We start from the raw sequence: 16,427 nt of genomic DNA, 5'->3' as shown, positions 1-16,427 counted from the left end.
CTAGAGGGATCAACTCCAATGTAAAGAGAAGGGGGGTATCCAGCACTTTATTATTTTGAAGCCTGAAAGGATTAATAGTTACATGGACTTTGGTTTATCTTTCCAACAGTTTTCTAGAGATAAATAATCCCGGTGGCTGTAAATGCCGTCCTTGCCCCGGGCTGCGGCTCGCCGGGCCCTGCCCGCGCACGGCGCATGCGCAGGGGCCGCGCCGTGTCCCCTTCCGGAGGCCGCCGGTCACGTGATCCGCCGTGCGGCCCGCACCACCTTGCGGGGGGAGCGGAGCCCGCTCGGGGTGCAGTGCCTGCGGGGTCGCAGGCGGCAGCTCGTCCCCTCTCGGCTGCTGGGGGTCGGACATGATTTTTCGCTCTCTGCGGCGCGACAGTGGGGCAGGGGATAGCGAGGGAAGGGGGCACGCGTCCACCGGACCTTCTCATCGTCCCCCTCTCATCTTGAGGTAATGGCTCTGCCCAGCCCCTGTGGACAGGGCGGCCGTGGGCCGAGTCACTGCCGCACCGGGGGGGGAGCGGGAGATCCTCGGTAAAGCGGCGGGAAGGACCGGTTCGGTACCGCGGTACGAACGGCCTCCTCCGCCCTGTCTCACGCCTCTCCTCCCTCTCTTCCCTCTCTTCGCCGCTCTGTGGCGGTGGCGGTTGGGCAGCCGGGAAGCTGGCTGCCTCTCTTCCTCCCCCCCACAGCTGCTGGTAGGGATGGTACAGGCCGGTGGGTCAGTCTGTGTCAGGCGCCCGCTGACACGGGACGGGCCGGGCCGGGCCGGAGCGGGGGAGCCCGGAGCCGCGGTGAGAGGGGGCCGGGGCCGGGGCCGGGGCCGGGCCATGGGTGTCCGGGTACGGGAACCTGGGCTGGGCCGGTGTCGGTGCGGGGAGGCCGGGTCCCGGAAGGGTAGGCCGGTCCGGGTCCGGCTGGGCCTGAGGCGTTCGGGTCCGGGGGCGCTGGGCAGGGCCGGTCCAGACCCGTCACGGCCTGAGGCCTCCGGGCACGGGGAAGCTGCGCCCGCCCCGGCAGGGCCCGAGGTGTCCGGGCACGAAGGTCTCGTCTGTCAGACCCTAGCCTGTCCCTGTAAGATCGGAGGTGTCGGGGCCCGGGGCGTCCGGTCCAGTCCCATTCCACCCCCGTGGGGCCTGAGGTGTCCCGGCTCAGAGTCAGGGACCCGGGCACGGGGGATCGGTCTGCTCTAGTCCCATCCCGTCAGGGCACGAAGGGTTGATCCTTGTTCAGGTCACCCCGTGGTGGAGTTGTGCTGGTCCCTTAGGCTGAGCTTAAGGCCAGCCGCTCCTGGAGGGGTATAGAGCAGGACTTGCTCCAGTCAGGCCAAAGAGATGCTTGAATATCTGTTGTGCTGCTATTGTGTGCTTTCTCCCTTGCCTGCAGGAGGCCTGACGTATGTGCTGAGCTCTCACTATGAACGCTATTGTTGCCCTCTGCCATTTTTGTGAGCTCCACGGTCCTCGCACCCTCTTCTGTACCGAAGTTCTACATTCCCCGCTTCCCCAAGGCGCAAGCAGCGGGGACATCTCTGGGCAGAATGAGCAGGCAGAAGAGGAAGAAGGTGGCATTCAGATGAGCAGTCGGATCCGCTCTCACAGCCCAGCAGAAGGTGCCAGTGCCGACTCCAGCAGCCCAGGGCCAAAGAAGTCAGACATGTGTGAGGCAAGTGTGAAGATCTGTGTGTGGACACCAGTGGCCCTTGGCTTAACTAAAGGGCTCTTGGATTCTTTAATGCAAATTGAATTGTTCAAGAGAGGAAAAAAAAAATGTGAACTGCACTTGTTTTGTACATGACTGCTAGTACCAGAAGATCTCCAAGTCCTCATAAAGTGTAATGATCCATGAGAGGAGGACGAAGGAGCTGTTGTTGAGCATATAGACCTTGACAAGATGGTGTCTTGAGGTCTCTTTGAGCCCTGTGATCTGTGATTCTCTTGTGGCTGAAATGTTTTCCTCATCCTTGAAGAGCACTTACTTTATTAGATTAGGTCTGGTCCTTTTTTAATAGTAATTTTAAGAGCAGTATTGATTAGGAAACAGAAAAAAAATGCAGAAGCAATTAAAACAATAGAGGAAATGTATGTTCTTGGTCATTCCCGTGCTTGTCTACTATTAGTACTTGTGCTGGCGTATTTGTTATTTACTTTGCTTTAGGTTATGGCCAGTTTTGTTAGGCCAGTTGGTTTCATGGCTGCTGTTAACTGAATTTTACCACTTGTAGAGCCAGCACCAAGTTCACAATCAAATTAAGTAGTGGAAAATGAGGATAAGAGCAGAGGCAGTGTATTGCACAGAGCTCTATGGGAGGAGCTGGGTTCAAATCCTGACCCTGGCGCATATTTCTTGTCTTCTGAGTATTTGTGTTCTTATCTATATGTGTAAGTAACGTTTCCCTACGTTTTGAAGGGAATGTGCAGAGGCCTTTGGAAACCTTAGATGACTGCATGCTCATTTATGGCTGGATTTGCTTTTCTGTCTTCAGGGTTGCCGCTCTCTTGCAGGAGGACATCCTGGATACGTCAGCCACGACAAAGAAACTTCAATCAAGTACGTCAGTCACCAGCACCCGAACCACCCCCAGCTGTTCAGCATCGTGCGCCAGGCCTGTGTTCGCAGTCTGAGCTGTGAGGTAACTGCCTTGGAGTACAGGGAGAAAATCTGTTTGTGGCCTCTTGTATTGCTTCAAATCCAAGATGGTGCTTTGCTGATCCTGGCTGCTCTGTGCAGCCTGAAACAAGGAGGGAAGGGAGGTGGACAGACAGACAGATAAGTCTGTTAATTCCAGAATTGGTGGGAATTTTTAAGGTTGATCTTTGATAACCTCGAGTGTTCCTTTCTCTCACCTTGTGAGATCAGAAATTTCCCTTTCTTGTTTTTGCCTCTATGTGTTTGTTAGTTTTCTTTGTAAGATAAACAGTTTTTGTAAAAACATTGGAATCCGTTGTTTAGTGCCAAGAAATATTTGATCTTTGTAGACCATTAACATTTGTTGTCTCATGGAAGTGAAGGGAGAACCTTACAGACTAATGAGCATTTGTGGGCCAGGATTGGCAAAATCCCTTGTGGATTCTCAACAGTATTGTAGTTGAATAGAGCTGAATTCTTAAAATACGGTTAAATTGAAGGGGTTTTAGTGTTTGTAGGATACCTCTGGAGGTCTGTTTGATCCTGGGTTTTGGACAGTAGCCTGAAAAAGGCTTGTTTTATTCACCAAGCATGTGTTAAAGAGCAGGAAGCTTTGTTCAGTTTATTACCATTCCAGCTGTGATGTGCTTAACTACTTTGGTGTATGTGTTGCTGCTCTTCAGGTCTGCCCAGGACGTGAAGGCCCTATTTTTTTCGGAGATGAACAGCATGGTTTTGTGTTCAGCCACACCTTCTTTATCAAAGACAGCCTGGCTCGAGGTTTCCAGCGCTGGTACAGCATCATCACTATCATGATGGACCGGATTTACCTCATCAACTCCTGGCCTTTCTTGTTGGGAAAAATCAGAGGCATCATTGACGAGCTTCAGGGCAAAGCACTTAAGGTAGGTCAGCGCACAGAGTCCATTTGACTCAACGTCAGTAAAACATTATGATAGTTGATTTACAGCTGAGTCAAAAAGCTGATCCAGCTCATTGCAGACAGGGTGGTCATTAAGGTTGACACCAGGGACAAGAGGACAGTGCGTATCTGGGGGTGTAGGAGAGAAGGAATGGGGTGCCTCTCTCGTTTTAAGCCAGTCATAACACTTCTCACAGGCCTAACTGCTAGACAATAGCTCTGTTAGAAATTTAAGTAACTAAAGTTGTGAAGGACAAGGGTTTTGGAGCACAAGTGTTAGTTAATGATAATTTTAGTTGATCTAAGAATAAGATGTCCCTTCCCTCTCTTTTCCTGTAACTTACAATGTCTTTTCGGTGACTGTGTGTGATGCACCCTTTTCACTTCGTATTTTTGTTGGGTTTTTTTGTCTCAGCTTTGTGTAAGCATTTTATCTCTTTCAGTCTCTTATACTGCCCTTCTCCTCTGGTGTAGGTGTTCGAAGCAGAGCAGTATGGGTGCCCTCAGCGTGCCCAGCGGATGAACACGGCCTTCACTCCCTTCCTGCACCAGCGGAATGGCAACGCAGCCCGCTCCTTAACGTCACTGACCAACGATGAAAACCTGTGGGCATGTTTGCATACTTCCTTTGCTTGGTAATGCCACTTGTGTATCCATCTTCTGCAACTCCTTCATGAAGAGAATATTGCTGTATTCTGAAAGGGTGGAAGTGTGATTTGAGTGTTCGGGTGTTTTCTCTTGAGGTAATAAGTTGGACTTTGCTAAGTAGTCTCTGAATTGGAAGGAGCTAAGCACGGAAAGACAGCAGCCTGCTCATGCCCTTAGGGCAAAAAAAATTCTTGTTGTTGTGAAGTAAACCTGCTAATGTGGCTGCTAATGGAAACCACATCTATCTAGATGGAAAGGCAGTATAAAAGTATGGAAGAAAGCAAGAAAAGACGCTTCTATCCCCAGCTTGGTGTACCGCAGATTCACACTTGAAGTACGGTGGTTGTTCACCTGGAAGTGCCTGTGTATTGTGATAGGCAGCGTGGGAGGTGAAGCCATTTGGCACAGTAGTGCAGCTGTGGGAGTCCAGTTGTGCCGGTGCCTGCCTTGCTCATCAAACTTCCCTGGAAAGATGCTACAGAGAGGGTTGTGACGCTGGCGTGTGACTTGGATGGGGGATAAGTGTGTTGCACAAAGTAATTGCAAAATGGTAGGCTTTTTGGTGACTTTGAGTGGCGGTGGTTGTAAGATGCATTGATAGTTCCCACACCAAGGAGAGCATAGAGATGTGTTGAAAGGAAACACAGGCTGATTAGTGGTTGGATTTTTTGTTGAGCTCATCACACCAAGCTTCTTACTGGATTTTTGCACCTAGCAAGCAGGCTTAATGAACGCTACTTCTGTTCCTTTCAATGTCTCCAGGCTTTTGAAAGCTTGTGGCAGCCGACTTACAGAGAAGCTTCTGGAGGGAGCACCAACAGAAGACACCCTCGTTCAGATGGAGAAACTTGCAGGTGAGATAGAAGTTTCCAGAGCTGGAAGACCCTCTGAGAACACTTTGGATGGTAAAACACCAAGTCCTTTTGTCAGCATCATAGTGTAGCCATCTCTCTTGGACTTTACCTTAGTGGTAATCTCTGCAGTTGCTGATGTGCTCTCCCATATGGAGATGACTCTGGTAGGAATGTGAAATGAAGTCCCTTGGCCTTGTAGGCTCTCTGCACGCACACGTGGTGTTTGTTACTTGTGCAGGAGTGTTGCATCATCATGATTATTGTTCTCTCTGGCTGGGTTGGCCCTCCTGGTGAATCTCTATGGCCAGAAGAATTTGCAGTCACAACATATGAAGCTTTCTTCTTGCTCCTTCTTCTACAAAATTTCTAAATTGAAGGATCATAATTTTTTCTTGCATTGAATTATTTTTATTAATCCATTTAGACTAGAATCTACAAAACCTGCCTCAAAGCTTTGGCTGTGACAGCGATAGCTGGTGTAGCTGTACAAAAGATGTGGCTTTGTGTCCTGTAGAAGATGAAAATTCCTTCTTGACCCTTTGGTGGTTATTGTTATCTGAATTATGAAACTTCATTAACTCCTGGGGTGTGTCTGTGACGCTGGTACTTTCAATTAATGTGTCCTGAACTCTGTCTCCCCATATATGGCCAAAATCAGTTGGCTGCAGCATGTGTGGGCACTTCTGAGGCAGTTCCTCTTCCTAGAGAGCAGCAGTTTTTATGACCACTCTACCTTTTTTTGTTAGACCTGAAAGAAGAGTCAGAAGGCTGGGATGGTTCCGAGGAAGAAGAGAAGCCTTCTTCCCAGCCAGATGTTGTGGAAGGGCAGGAGCTATCTAAATGCTCACCTGAAACATCCCTGATGCCAGATTGCAACAGCTGGAATGTAGCTCACAGAAGGTTGTCTGTCTTTCGCTCTCTCAGGCACATGAGACAGGTAAGAGAAGAGCACAGTTACTCTGATGCTGCATTCACAAGCTAATAACTTCTTTTCTACTGATAATCTTTTTTGAAAAGATACGTCTGCACTTCTTTCCTGGTTCTGTGTTCAACACGGTGCCCCCACAGCCAGTAACACGGTGTTAACTGCATCTCTGAGGACTCTCCCTTTGAGATCACGCGGGCCTCTGGTGATCATCGGTCATGTGGGATGGGATCATATGATTTCTCTCAAATTCTGCACTTTTCTTCTTCCCAAGAGTAGTGACAGTAATTTAATACAGAGGTCGTGCAGCATCTTCAAAGCCAAGTATTATTTGCTTAAAACAAAAGTGTTTCAGATGGAAAAAAAATAAAACAAATAAATAAAACAAATAAAAAAAAAAATAAAACAAATGGTTCTGCACAGATCTAGTTTTTTTTCCAGTGCTTGCAGTTACAGTCTCTTTCACACCAGCTTGTTTTCCTGGACACTCCTGACAAATACTTGCTTTGTCTTTTAGCCTCCTTTTGTTCTGCTGTCTCCTAATTTAGAACGCTTGAAGCTATTGAACTGCCCCACTGCATTGCAAGTGTGTGCCTTGTCTAAGCATAATGTTTCACCTTTCAGACCTGAATTGCTGTTGTGAACATAACCCAGATCAGAGAAATGCCTGAAAGTTGTTACCATCTAACAGAAGTTGTTCAGTCCCATTCCCAACGGCCCTGTGTCCATCTTAATAGAACCGCTAATTTGGCTAACGAGTGGACTGATTGATGCTGTCTCGCCAGAGCACTGAATGTGGAGCAACCTAGAAATGAAGCTGTTGTTCTCTTCATGTGCTTGATATTGAATTGGATCATTGATTAGGCATGTTGGCAAAGTGGTACTTTGCTGCTGTTTGTTCTTGAAACCACAGAGGGGGTGAATATTGTTTTGCATCACAGTCCAACGCCTTCTGTACCTGTCAAAGAAATACTTGATCTCGGTGCTGTCGTTTAGAGCTATTACTCTGCACAAGACCTGCTAAATTTCTGCTGTTCAGTTCTGGCCATTTTCCTATGTGGCAGTCATGTTTTTGACAGGGCAAACTGGACATTCACTAATTTTCATAACCAATGCAGAGTGGGGTTTTTTTTTCAGGTTCTTGGGGCATCAGCATTCCGCATGCTGGCTTGGCACGTTCTGATGGGGAACCAGGTCATCTGGAAAGCTCGAGATATGGATCTTGTCCAGTCTGCTTTTGACGTGCTACGGGTAGAAACTTTTTCCTTTGTTTCCTGGCTGCATAGTTTTATATATATATTTCTCTAGTAGTCCAGCCTGCATAATGACCTGTCTCTGACACGTAATCTTCTGGAGAATGTGTTCTAAATTATGTGGTTTTGAAAAAAACAAACAAAAACCCAAACAACACCAACCAACCAAAAAAAAAACCTCAACCTTTTCATATCTTGGTTGACCTCAGCAGCTGCATCGTCTTTCAAGCTGAGTAGGATACTTCTGATCCCCCAAATGAGGAGCATTTGCATGAGCAGTGCTCCAAGTCTTGGCTGGCCCTGGAAGTCAGGGAGAAAACTGTACTTTACTGGTTTAGCTCCAGTGTTTCTCTTGACATGTTTCCTTCCTTCTTTAGACCATGCTGCCTGTTGGTTGTGTGCGGATCATCCCCTACAGTGACCAGTATGAAGAGGCGTATCGGTGTAACTTCCTAGGGCTTAGCCCACATGTCCAAATCCCATCCCACATATTATCATCTGGTAAGAACCTGTTGCAGAGCCCTCTCCTTTCCCTATCATCTTATGTGAAAGGACACAAGATTATTGGGGTTTTTTTCTTTTTATTAAGTATTGGCAGATAGTCTAACAATGCAGCATGCACTAAAACCTGTACTGCTTCACTTTTTTTTTTGCCATACCCCTCCCTAATCAGTAATTGAAAGGTGTGACACCTGCTTTAAGCACTGATCATATAGCTGACAGTCCTGGTTCCTACTGAGGAAAGGTTAATGCTGGGCCAAATACTGCAAGCTGACAGAGCTATGTTTTCTTGGAGCAGGGTCTGTAGCTGTATTTTAGGATCTGGGCTAGTACAGTTACTGTTCTTTTGGGCTCTTGTCGCTCTAGAGTTTGCAGTCCTTGTGGAAGTTCGCGCTGCTACCCGCTCCAGTCTCTACCCAACTCTGTTTGATGACGAGCAATCCCTCAACAAGTATGAGTTTGTTGTCACCAGCGGTAGCCCTGTTGCAGCAGATCGAGGTGGGTGATTTGAAAGCAGAAAGAACCTGTATCACTGAGATTAAAAGAGCATCTTGATCTTTAACTGGTTTTTATGCTGTTTGTGTACTGGCCCTTAAGGAAGACTGAGTAGAAAGCCAGGCCAGTATGGGGTACTGCTGTTTGAGGTGAGCTTTATCAGAGTCTGTTTAGTTACGAAGGGTTTGCTTTACCAGATCAGCATTTTGCTTATTAATTTTCAGAAATGAGAAACGAATTCTGTAACATGGGTATGGTAGCAACTGTAGGGAAATTCTGTAACCCACAATGAGTGCTTTCTATCCTGGAATACTGATGTGTTTATTTTGAGTAAGTCTAGCTTATAAGGACCATGACACTACTCATCTCCCATGTTCCACTTGATGGACAAGTATGACTGATACAGAAATACCCAGACCTTTTTTCTTTTCTTTTTTTTTTTCCTACTTTGTTCAAGGACTTGAACACTTGCACCTAGATGTGGTTTGAGTCAGGTCCATCAGTCTCGTGTTTTCTGGGAAGACTTAATTTAGATGAATTGGCCTCATTGACTGTCTCAAAAGACTTGACAGATGGCTAACCCTTCCTGCTCTGTGCTCTGAAGATACAGGTGCAATGCAAAGCAGAGACTTACTCTCTGTGGTGGTGTTCCCGTTATAGATCCCACATGTATAATTACAGCAGTCTACTTTGCATCCAACCAGTGGCATGTCCAGAATCTTCTGGACAAAAAGAGTCACTGGAAGGTCTTTTTTTCCACCACAGCATCAAATTTATTAGGCCATGGAGTGCTGGGAAAAAAGCCTTCAAGGGAATTCCAAAAAGTGGTCCAGGAAACAAATGCCTTGGGTTGGCTGTTGGTTTGTTTTGTTACTAAATATTCTGGAACTGCCCTTAACAAAAGGAACATTAAATCAAGAGTAAGTGGAGACTTTGAAATTGAGGGTTTATATTTTTGTGTATCCGTATGTATGTTGTACAAAGCAGGAAGATTTTTCATAACTTTGCATTTTTTAACGAGCTTTTGATATGGGACTCGAAACAACAAAATCTAAACAACTTCAGTTTAAAAATGGGTCTGAAGAAGACAGTGGCCCCTGAGCCTGTGTGCATGTCTCGGGATCCTTCACAAAATTCCATGTTGCTTCTTGGATCAGATGTTTTTCTAGTGGAATGACCTTTAGCTCCTCTTCCATGGAATGAAATCAAGGCAGGCCACTGCGGGGTATATTTTTCCACCTTGTAGAATAAGTAGGTTTCTTCTTGAGGAAGATTATTATCTGTGAACTAATCGAGCCAAATTCTATGTTGAAATTGGCCATGCTGTAATTAATAGCGTAGCTTTCTGCATATAGAGGGAGCTGCATTAATGCACCAGACCAAAGTACTGGTGAAAAATGAGTGCAGGCCAGTGCTCTCGAACAGAGTAAGAGGTGGAACAAATGTGTATTCTTGTCTGTAATTCCAGCAGGTGTTCAGACCCAGGTCGTAGAATAAACGGACTAGTCCTTGCTAACAATTACTAGTAAAGGTATAAGTGGGTAACCTATAGCTTGTGCATCCTCTTTCTTACCCTTTTCCCCCTTTCTGATCCTGTAGTTGGCCCTACAATCTTGAACAAGATCGAAGCTGCCCTGACCAACCAGAACCTTTCTGTAGATGTGGTGGATCAGTGCCTTGTTTGCCTGAAGGAGGAGTGGATGAAGTAAGTACGACTACATTGCTTTCAGAGAAACAGCTTTGGCACTAATCCTGGAACAGTTACAGCAGAGTACGGGGACAAACATGTAGTCAGGTAACTTCTGCTGTGGTATTGACAGTGGTTGGCTTTACTGTTGGGAGCGGAGAATATCAGAGTCCTACTCTAGTCCTAACTCTCTTTTTGGCTTTCAGCAGTTCTTAACCTTTGTGCTTCAGTTCACACATCTGTAGGTTACCTACGTGACAACACTTGTCTGCCTTATATGCATTATGAGGATTAAGTATGCAAATACCTATATGCCTGTCAAGGTGCGCTATATTCCAGTGCAGACACCATGCCAAACAGATGTCACGATGGTGCCTTCAGGCACTACATTTCAAAGGTGCAAGTAGTCATAAAGGCAGGCCAGGCAGTCATGTGAAATAATTCATGGAGCGTTACGATTTTGTGAATTTACCTGAAGGCCAGATGGGCACTAGGTGTGTCTCCCAGGGAGATTCCCAGGTGTCACAATTAATTGTTTTACTTTCCCCTAGAATGAAAAAACAAACTAGAATTTTGCATATTACTACCAAAAATGAGTAATCCCCCTAATTTCCCCTTTTCTTATACTCTTTTGCCCCCCACCTTCTTCATTCAAAGCAAGAGAATAGTTTCCATGGGCTAATTTTTGAAGCTTTTATTAACATTTAGTTGCAGTAGGTACCGAGAGAAGCTACAATTACTGCTCGTTCCCTGTTTGATGCGTGCAAGTCCATTGTAATAGTGACAGGAGTTTCTGGTTTCTGCAGTAAAGTGAAGGTCCTCTTTAAATTCACGAAAGTGGACAGCAGACCCAAGGAGGATACCCAAAAACTCCTGAGCATTCTGGGAGCTGCAGAGGAGGACAACGTCAAGCTTCTCAAGTTCTGGATGACTGGCCTGAGCAAGACGTACAAGTCTCACCTGATGTCAACCGTTCGCAGCCCGACGTCCTCGGAGTCCCGGAACTAAAGGGTGCCCAGCCTCACTTGCTGCCTTCAGATAACCGCAGGGAACCCCGAGTTACCACTGCTGAGCCTGCAGCATGTGCGTTAGGCGGGTAGCGAAACCTCATCACTATTCTTCTGGTCCTCAAACTACCTTGAAGAGTGACTTGAGTCTTTTCTAATTGCTGTGAGACTGGACTAATAAGTGCTAATAAATAGTGCTGCTGTCTGTCCTGAAACTCAACTCTAAATCTAGACCTCCACACTCAAGACTAAAATACAGCAACAGTCAAAGAATCAGCGTGAAATAATTAAAATCCTGTACTGTCCTCATTAAGCATTACGGTGTGGCAGTAGACCTCAGTTTTAGATTTCATTGGCAAGACTCGGATACCTGTGACAACATCCAGAACACCTGGGAGCGGATACAGTTAATCTCTCCGAATCCCACATAAATCACCTAAATGCCAGAGAGAACAAGAACCAAAAATAAGTGCCACGTCACAGGGTATGGATCACGTGTAAATTATTTCAAACCACTTTATGCTTGGATTTAAGAAGAGACTATTTTCTGCTGTAGCATCAGTCAGGATATCCTCTCAGAGTCCTGTCACTCCACTTTATTTATTTATATCTTAACTTGAGACAGTTTCAGCATTTGCTTTGGCAATCTTGTCTGCGAGGGAGAATTGTAATATAAGAAGTCTGAAAATGCAGCCTGCTTGCTTCTCGAGAGGGTAAAATACTCGATAAGGTTGCTGGTGCTGGTGAAATAGTTTTCTAGCTTCCTAATTAAGTTAAGCAGAAAAGATCCAACCTATAGGTGCTCCCTTCTTATATAACTCTATAGTAGCCATTTTTGCTTAATAGTTCATGGAAACATTGGTGCATTTTTTTAATTACCTAAACAGATATTTCTTATCTGTATTGTAAGGAATTACTGTTTTTGTTGTGAAGTCTTCTTTTTTGTCTTTTTTTTTTTTTTCCTGGATCATTGTTGGGAAAACTTGACATTACCGTAGACATTTTTAACAAGCCAGAGGCAGGTTTTACCCAGGTGACCTTCTACACTCACTCAAATGAGACTCCAGCTCAGAGGGGATGTTCCAGCTTGTCACGAGTTCTGTTCTTCTGTATAAAATATGCAGGTTGATTTTTGTCTGGAACATCTGTAAAAGGGCGACAGGCATTAAATCTCATTAAGAGCTATTTTTGTAAAATGGACAACGCTTGGCTTTGTGTTGATTTTCAATGTGTGTGTGTGTGTGTGTTGCGAGGGGGGAAGCAGCAGCTGATCCACAAGGTAATTCCTGCATCTCAGCCTTCATCTAATTTACAGAATTTAACAGGTCTTTTCCTCTTAACATTGTATGTATTAGTTTCTTGTACATATGGAGCAAGAGCTGCTCAGATTATTAATTGAAAATGCTTGACTGGACATAAAACAACCGCAGGATATTCAAACAGCAAACAGATGCTTGGAAAAAGGCCTTACTCTGTCACTTCAAAAAACGAACCATTTATTAATTTCAGCGTTCACAAAAAGGCTTGCATTTCCCAGTTGTCAATAAGGAAACAGGAGCCAAAAGAAGTCCTCGAGCTCTATCCACAGGAAAGGGAGCTTTGAATAATACATGCATCTCGCTTTTGTGTGCTAGGTGCTGGTCATGAGGGAAAAACAAAGCCCACTGGCAGTGGGATAAAAGCGACAGAAGTAATTAGAAAAGCATGGACTAGTAAGTCAGAATTTCCAGTGCTAGGTTGGTCCTCACTCTTGTGGCTACCTTTTGTGTGATCTAGTATGCTTTATTTTTCTACTTGAAAGCTGTTCTGGTCCAATTCAGAGCTGTGTAACACAACAGGTAAGACTTTCTCGATTGCTGAACTGTCTTTATCTTTTAAAGAATAGCTCTCCCAAGTAATCCCACATTAAAACCTAGTCTCTGTCTAACTCACAGATGGTGCATAAGCACCCGTTAGCAAAGCCCATGTTTGTGAACAGAGGTGTGGTTTCTCCCAAAACAGCAAAAGGGTGGTCACCAGGTCAAGCTTGAGGCTTCATCCTCTTCTTCCTTGCGCTTGTGTAAGCGGTGAGTTGTACACAGTGTCGATGGGGCTCTGTCCTGATCTGAAACAGGGCTGTCACAGACAACCAGACTGGACAACGCGTCATTTTTGAGCCAGGGCAAGGAAACCACTAATTTAACACATATAAAATACCCACAGGAAAGAGGGGAGAGAGCTGCTGGCGTCTGTGAACCCATAGAACCAGCTGTGCTTGCCTGCCAGAACAGATCTATACACAGGATTACCAAATAATTGTCTGGGCAAGTTCCCGCAGCTTGCAGATGAGGCCGCCGGTGCTCGTTTCGCCGTCAGCGATGGCTGGAATGTGCACGCTGCTCTTAGCGCAGCTTAATTAACAGAAAAGCATGTCTGCAGACATCTTTCACCACCCTCCTTCCCTCTGAACGATACACCTTAAAGACAAACGGATTAAAGCAGGATGTTTCCTTATTCCGGCGCGGTTTCCTTTCCTGCGGGGCTGAGCAGCGTATACCTGGGAGGGAGGCGGCAGCTGGGCTGAGACACCCAACACCGGTGCTGGGGCACGGGGGTAAAAGCCTTTTTGCGCTAGTTCTGCCCCACTGTCCCCTCAGCCAGGGAAGATCCAGCTTAAAGGGTCTGTTGAGCACACGCAGGGCAGGCGGCTGCTGTTCGGGGAGGGGTTAGTCAGCTGCGGGTGCCCGGGGGGCCTGCGGCAGCTCCTCGGTGCATCCAGGAGCGCCCGCCATCCATCCTTCCCCCAGCCCGCAGCAGCCCGTGGCCAAGAAGGCGGCCGGGTCGGGGCTCGGGGAGGCGGCTCCAGCCCGAGGCCGCTCCGCATCCCCCGCCCGGGCGGCGGCGGCTCCCTGCGGAACTTCCCGCGCGGAGCCACCGCGCATGCGCCGGGGCCGCGGCGGGGCCATGTGGGCGGCGGGCGCGCAGCGGCGGGCGGGCCTGGTGCTGGCGGCGGCGGCGGCGCTGGGCCTGGCGCTGGCGGCGTGGCGGCGGCGGCGGCGGCCCGTGCGCGAGGTGCTCTTCTTCCCCTCCCGGCCCAGCTGCACCGAGGCGGTGCTGGCCGAGGCGGCGGGGCCCGGCGCGGCGGCCCGGCCCTGCCCCTGCCCGCTGCCGCGCGGCGACTGCGCCCTCAGCCGCCTCCTGCGCCGCCTGCTCTCGGCCCGCCGCTCCCTCGACATCTGCCTCTTCGCCTTCTCCAGCCCGCAGCTGGGCCGCGCCGTCCAGCTCCTCCACCGCCGCGGCGTCCGCGTCCGCGTCGTCACCGACGCGCAGTACATGGAGCTCCAGGGCTCGCAGATCGGCCTGCTCCGGCACGCCGGTGAGGCGGCCTCCCCTCGGCCAGGGGCCTCTGTGGGACGGTGTGCGGGCGCTCGGGGTGGCTGTGGCCTGGGTGACGCCTTTGGTTACCGCTGAAGAGGTGGTTGTGTCTTTGTAGGGATCCAGGTGCGCCATGACCAGGAGAGCGGTTACATGCACCACAAGTTCGCTATCGTGGACAGGAGGATGCTCATCACGGGCTCCCTCAACTGGACCACCCAAGCTATCCACAACAACCGGGAGAACGTGCTGGTCACGGAAGACGCTGAGTATGTGAAGCCTTTTCTGGATGAGTTTGAAAGGATTTGGGAAGAGTACAATCCCATCAACTACAGATTTTTTTCCAAAGACAAGAAATGATTGAGCTGCCTCACAGGACTGGTGGAGTGCTTAACGGATAGATAGCATTCATGGACTTTATTGTTATGTATAGAAATCACTGTATTATCCATCTGGGTGTAATTTAGGTAAGCTCCTCTGGAGCAGCGAAGTGCTCTCTACCCTGAAGTGCCACAGGTCCCTCGCTTTGGGCCATCCCATGCTAGAGGGAGTTGTTTTGTGAGGATAGCTGTGATAGCAATGTATTCATCGAGCTTAAAACTATGGGCAGGCTCGTTGCCATGCCCTGGTGCAGACAAGGTGTGTTCATACAGTGCCAGGTAGGTGTTTCAACGGGAAATGGACGTTTTCCAGCTTGGGATACTGCAGGCTGGAATTGTAGCCCAATGGCTCCTGTACATCAGTAACTCTAAAGAAGAGTTAAGAGGGTTACAGCAAAGCTAGAGTTTGTATATAAGGCACCTTAGTTACATTTGTTGGCATTAATTGTTTTAAGTTTCTAAAAGGAAATCTGTGGGAAATAGGAAAGTAGAAATTAGAAGTACGTTTTGATTGTGTACGCATTTCTTTTGGTGTCAGATTAGCGGAGTTCCAGTGTAAAAGTGTGAGAACAAATACTAATGACAGCTCGTCTTCCAGCAAGCAAGTGTAGGGAAGTCTGGAAAGAAATGAGACTGGTTTTGGGATCAGTTGGTCTTGTCTTGAGAGCAGACATGGCTAGAAGTCAGTCACTGACTTCAGTGTGGAGCAGTGGAAGGAAAGCCCAGTTCCTTCAGGTGGGGACACTGTGTCCTGGTCTGGTTCGGTGACTTCTGCTGCCGGTGCTGGCTGCAGGAGGGTGGGGGACAGCGAGCAAAAAGCAAGAGGGGGGTAAGATATTTGTTGCTACACTTCAGGGTGGAACAAAGAAAGGGGGAAGAATTTCAAACCTTTAAATAGCGTCTGTGTAGGCATTACTTTGTACCGGATATAAAGTGCCTCAAAATCCCTCAAAATGAGAAGAGGTCTTAATGTTTTGTTACCAGTTTTGCTTGATACAGTAGTGCTGTGATTGGCACTGTTAAATAAACCATTTTCACTTAAAAGCTCAACATCACCTTCTGTTTTTTTGCCCTTGTGGGTTGGTTGTTCCAAAGACACAAATCATTAAAAATTCCTGTAGGTGTTATTTAGGCTACATGGAGTAACATCAACAGATTGCAGATTTGCTCTGTTCTGTTTGGGAACGCTGGCACGGGTCTGGGGGAAAAAGCACTTGTTACCTGGGGCATAGCAACTATGGAAGGAGCCGAGGAAGCTCATTACACAGTAAATCCCGTTCAGCAACGTTAGACTTAACACTACTTCAAACATGTTACTGCTATTAAAATGGTACCTGTTGCATTTCCTTCATGAAGTGTGACTGTAAAAGCTCTGTTCTTTCTGTAGTGGAGTCCTTGTTGAGAGAAACACCTCACTACACGGCATGTGAAGGGTGGTGCAAAAATAGTTTATTATGATATAGTTAATGTAAAGTTAGGTAATTATATTTACAAAATAAAAATGATCAGCTACATCCACGGGAACCTAGCATGTCGCACAAGATTTTGTAAGGAATAAATACTGTGAGAAACAGGGACGTTTCTATTACAGTGAGCAGTTGGTGGGGAACAGTGGCTCTTAAAAAAGCACTGAAATAAACTGGAGCAGAAGGGAGGGAGAGAGAAACTCACACGTACTGAGAAACAGGATCCTCCAACACCCATTCCCCTTTGCAGAGCGAAAATCCCACGTGTGAGACATTATTTCCTGGACTAACCTGTGTGGAA

The 16,427-nt window shown here is 47.3% G+C and overlaps 2 protein-coding genes across 5 annotated transcripts; both read left to right on the top strand.

The window, feature by feature from the left end:
* The first annotated feature begins 363 nt into the window (after positions 1-363).
* Positions 364-12,129, top strand: FLCN (folliculin). Of its 4 annotated transcripts, none has more exons than XM_068423699.1 (12): positions 364-457; positions 1,393-1,671; positions 2,492-2,638; positions 3,318-3,539; positions 4,031-4,191; positions 4,967-5,058; positions 5,805-5,995; positions 7,121-7,234; positions 7,614-7,737; positions 8,104-8,235; positions 9,832-9,937; positions 10,726-12,129. In XM_068423699.1, exons 2-12 carry the CDS (start codon positions 1,423-1,425, stop codon positions 10,925-10,927), a joined length of 1,740 nt encoding a protein of 579 aa, XP_068279800.1. In that variant the 5' UTR covers positions 364-457; positions 1,393-1,422; the 3' UTR covers positions 10,928-12,129. The 4 variants fall into 4 exon arrangements, with proteins under 4 accessions (XP_068279800.1, XP_068279801.1, XP_068279799.1 ...); XM_068423700.1 differs by lacking the exon at positions 364-457 and adding an exon at positions 516-540; XM_068423698.1 differs by lacking the exon at positions 364-457 and adding an exon at positions 516-574.
* Positions 12,130-13,845: 1,716 nt separating this feature from the next.
* On the top strand, positions 13,846-15,704 carry PLD6 (phospholipase D family member 6). The gene is made up of 2 exons (XM_068422983.1): positions 13,846-14,281; positions 14,399-15,704. Exons 1-2 carry the CDS (start codon positions 13,846-13,848, stop codon positions 14,638-14,640), a joined length of 678 nt encoding a protein of 225 aa, XP_068279084.1. The 3' UTR covers positions 14,641-15,704.
* The last annotated feature ends 723 nt before the right edge of the window (positions 15,705-16,427 follow it).

Source organism: Nyctibius grandis, chromosome Z (assembly GCF_013368605.1).
Source record: "Nyctibius grandis isolate bNycGra1 chromosome Z, bNycGra1.pri, whole genome shotgun sequence".
Classification (NCBI taxonomy): domain Eukaryota; kingdom Metazoa; phylum Chordata; class Aves; order Nyctibiiformes; family Nyctibiidae; genus Nyctibius; species Nyctibius grandis.
The sequence above is the reverse complement of the archived record's forward strand: the minus strand, read 5'-3'. Positions and strand labels throughout refer to the sequence as shown.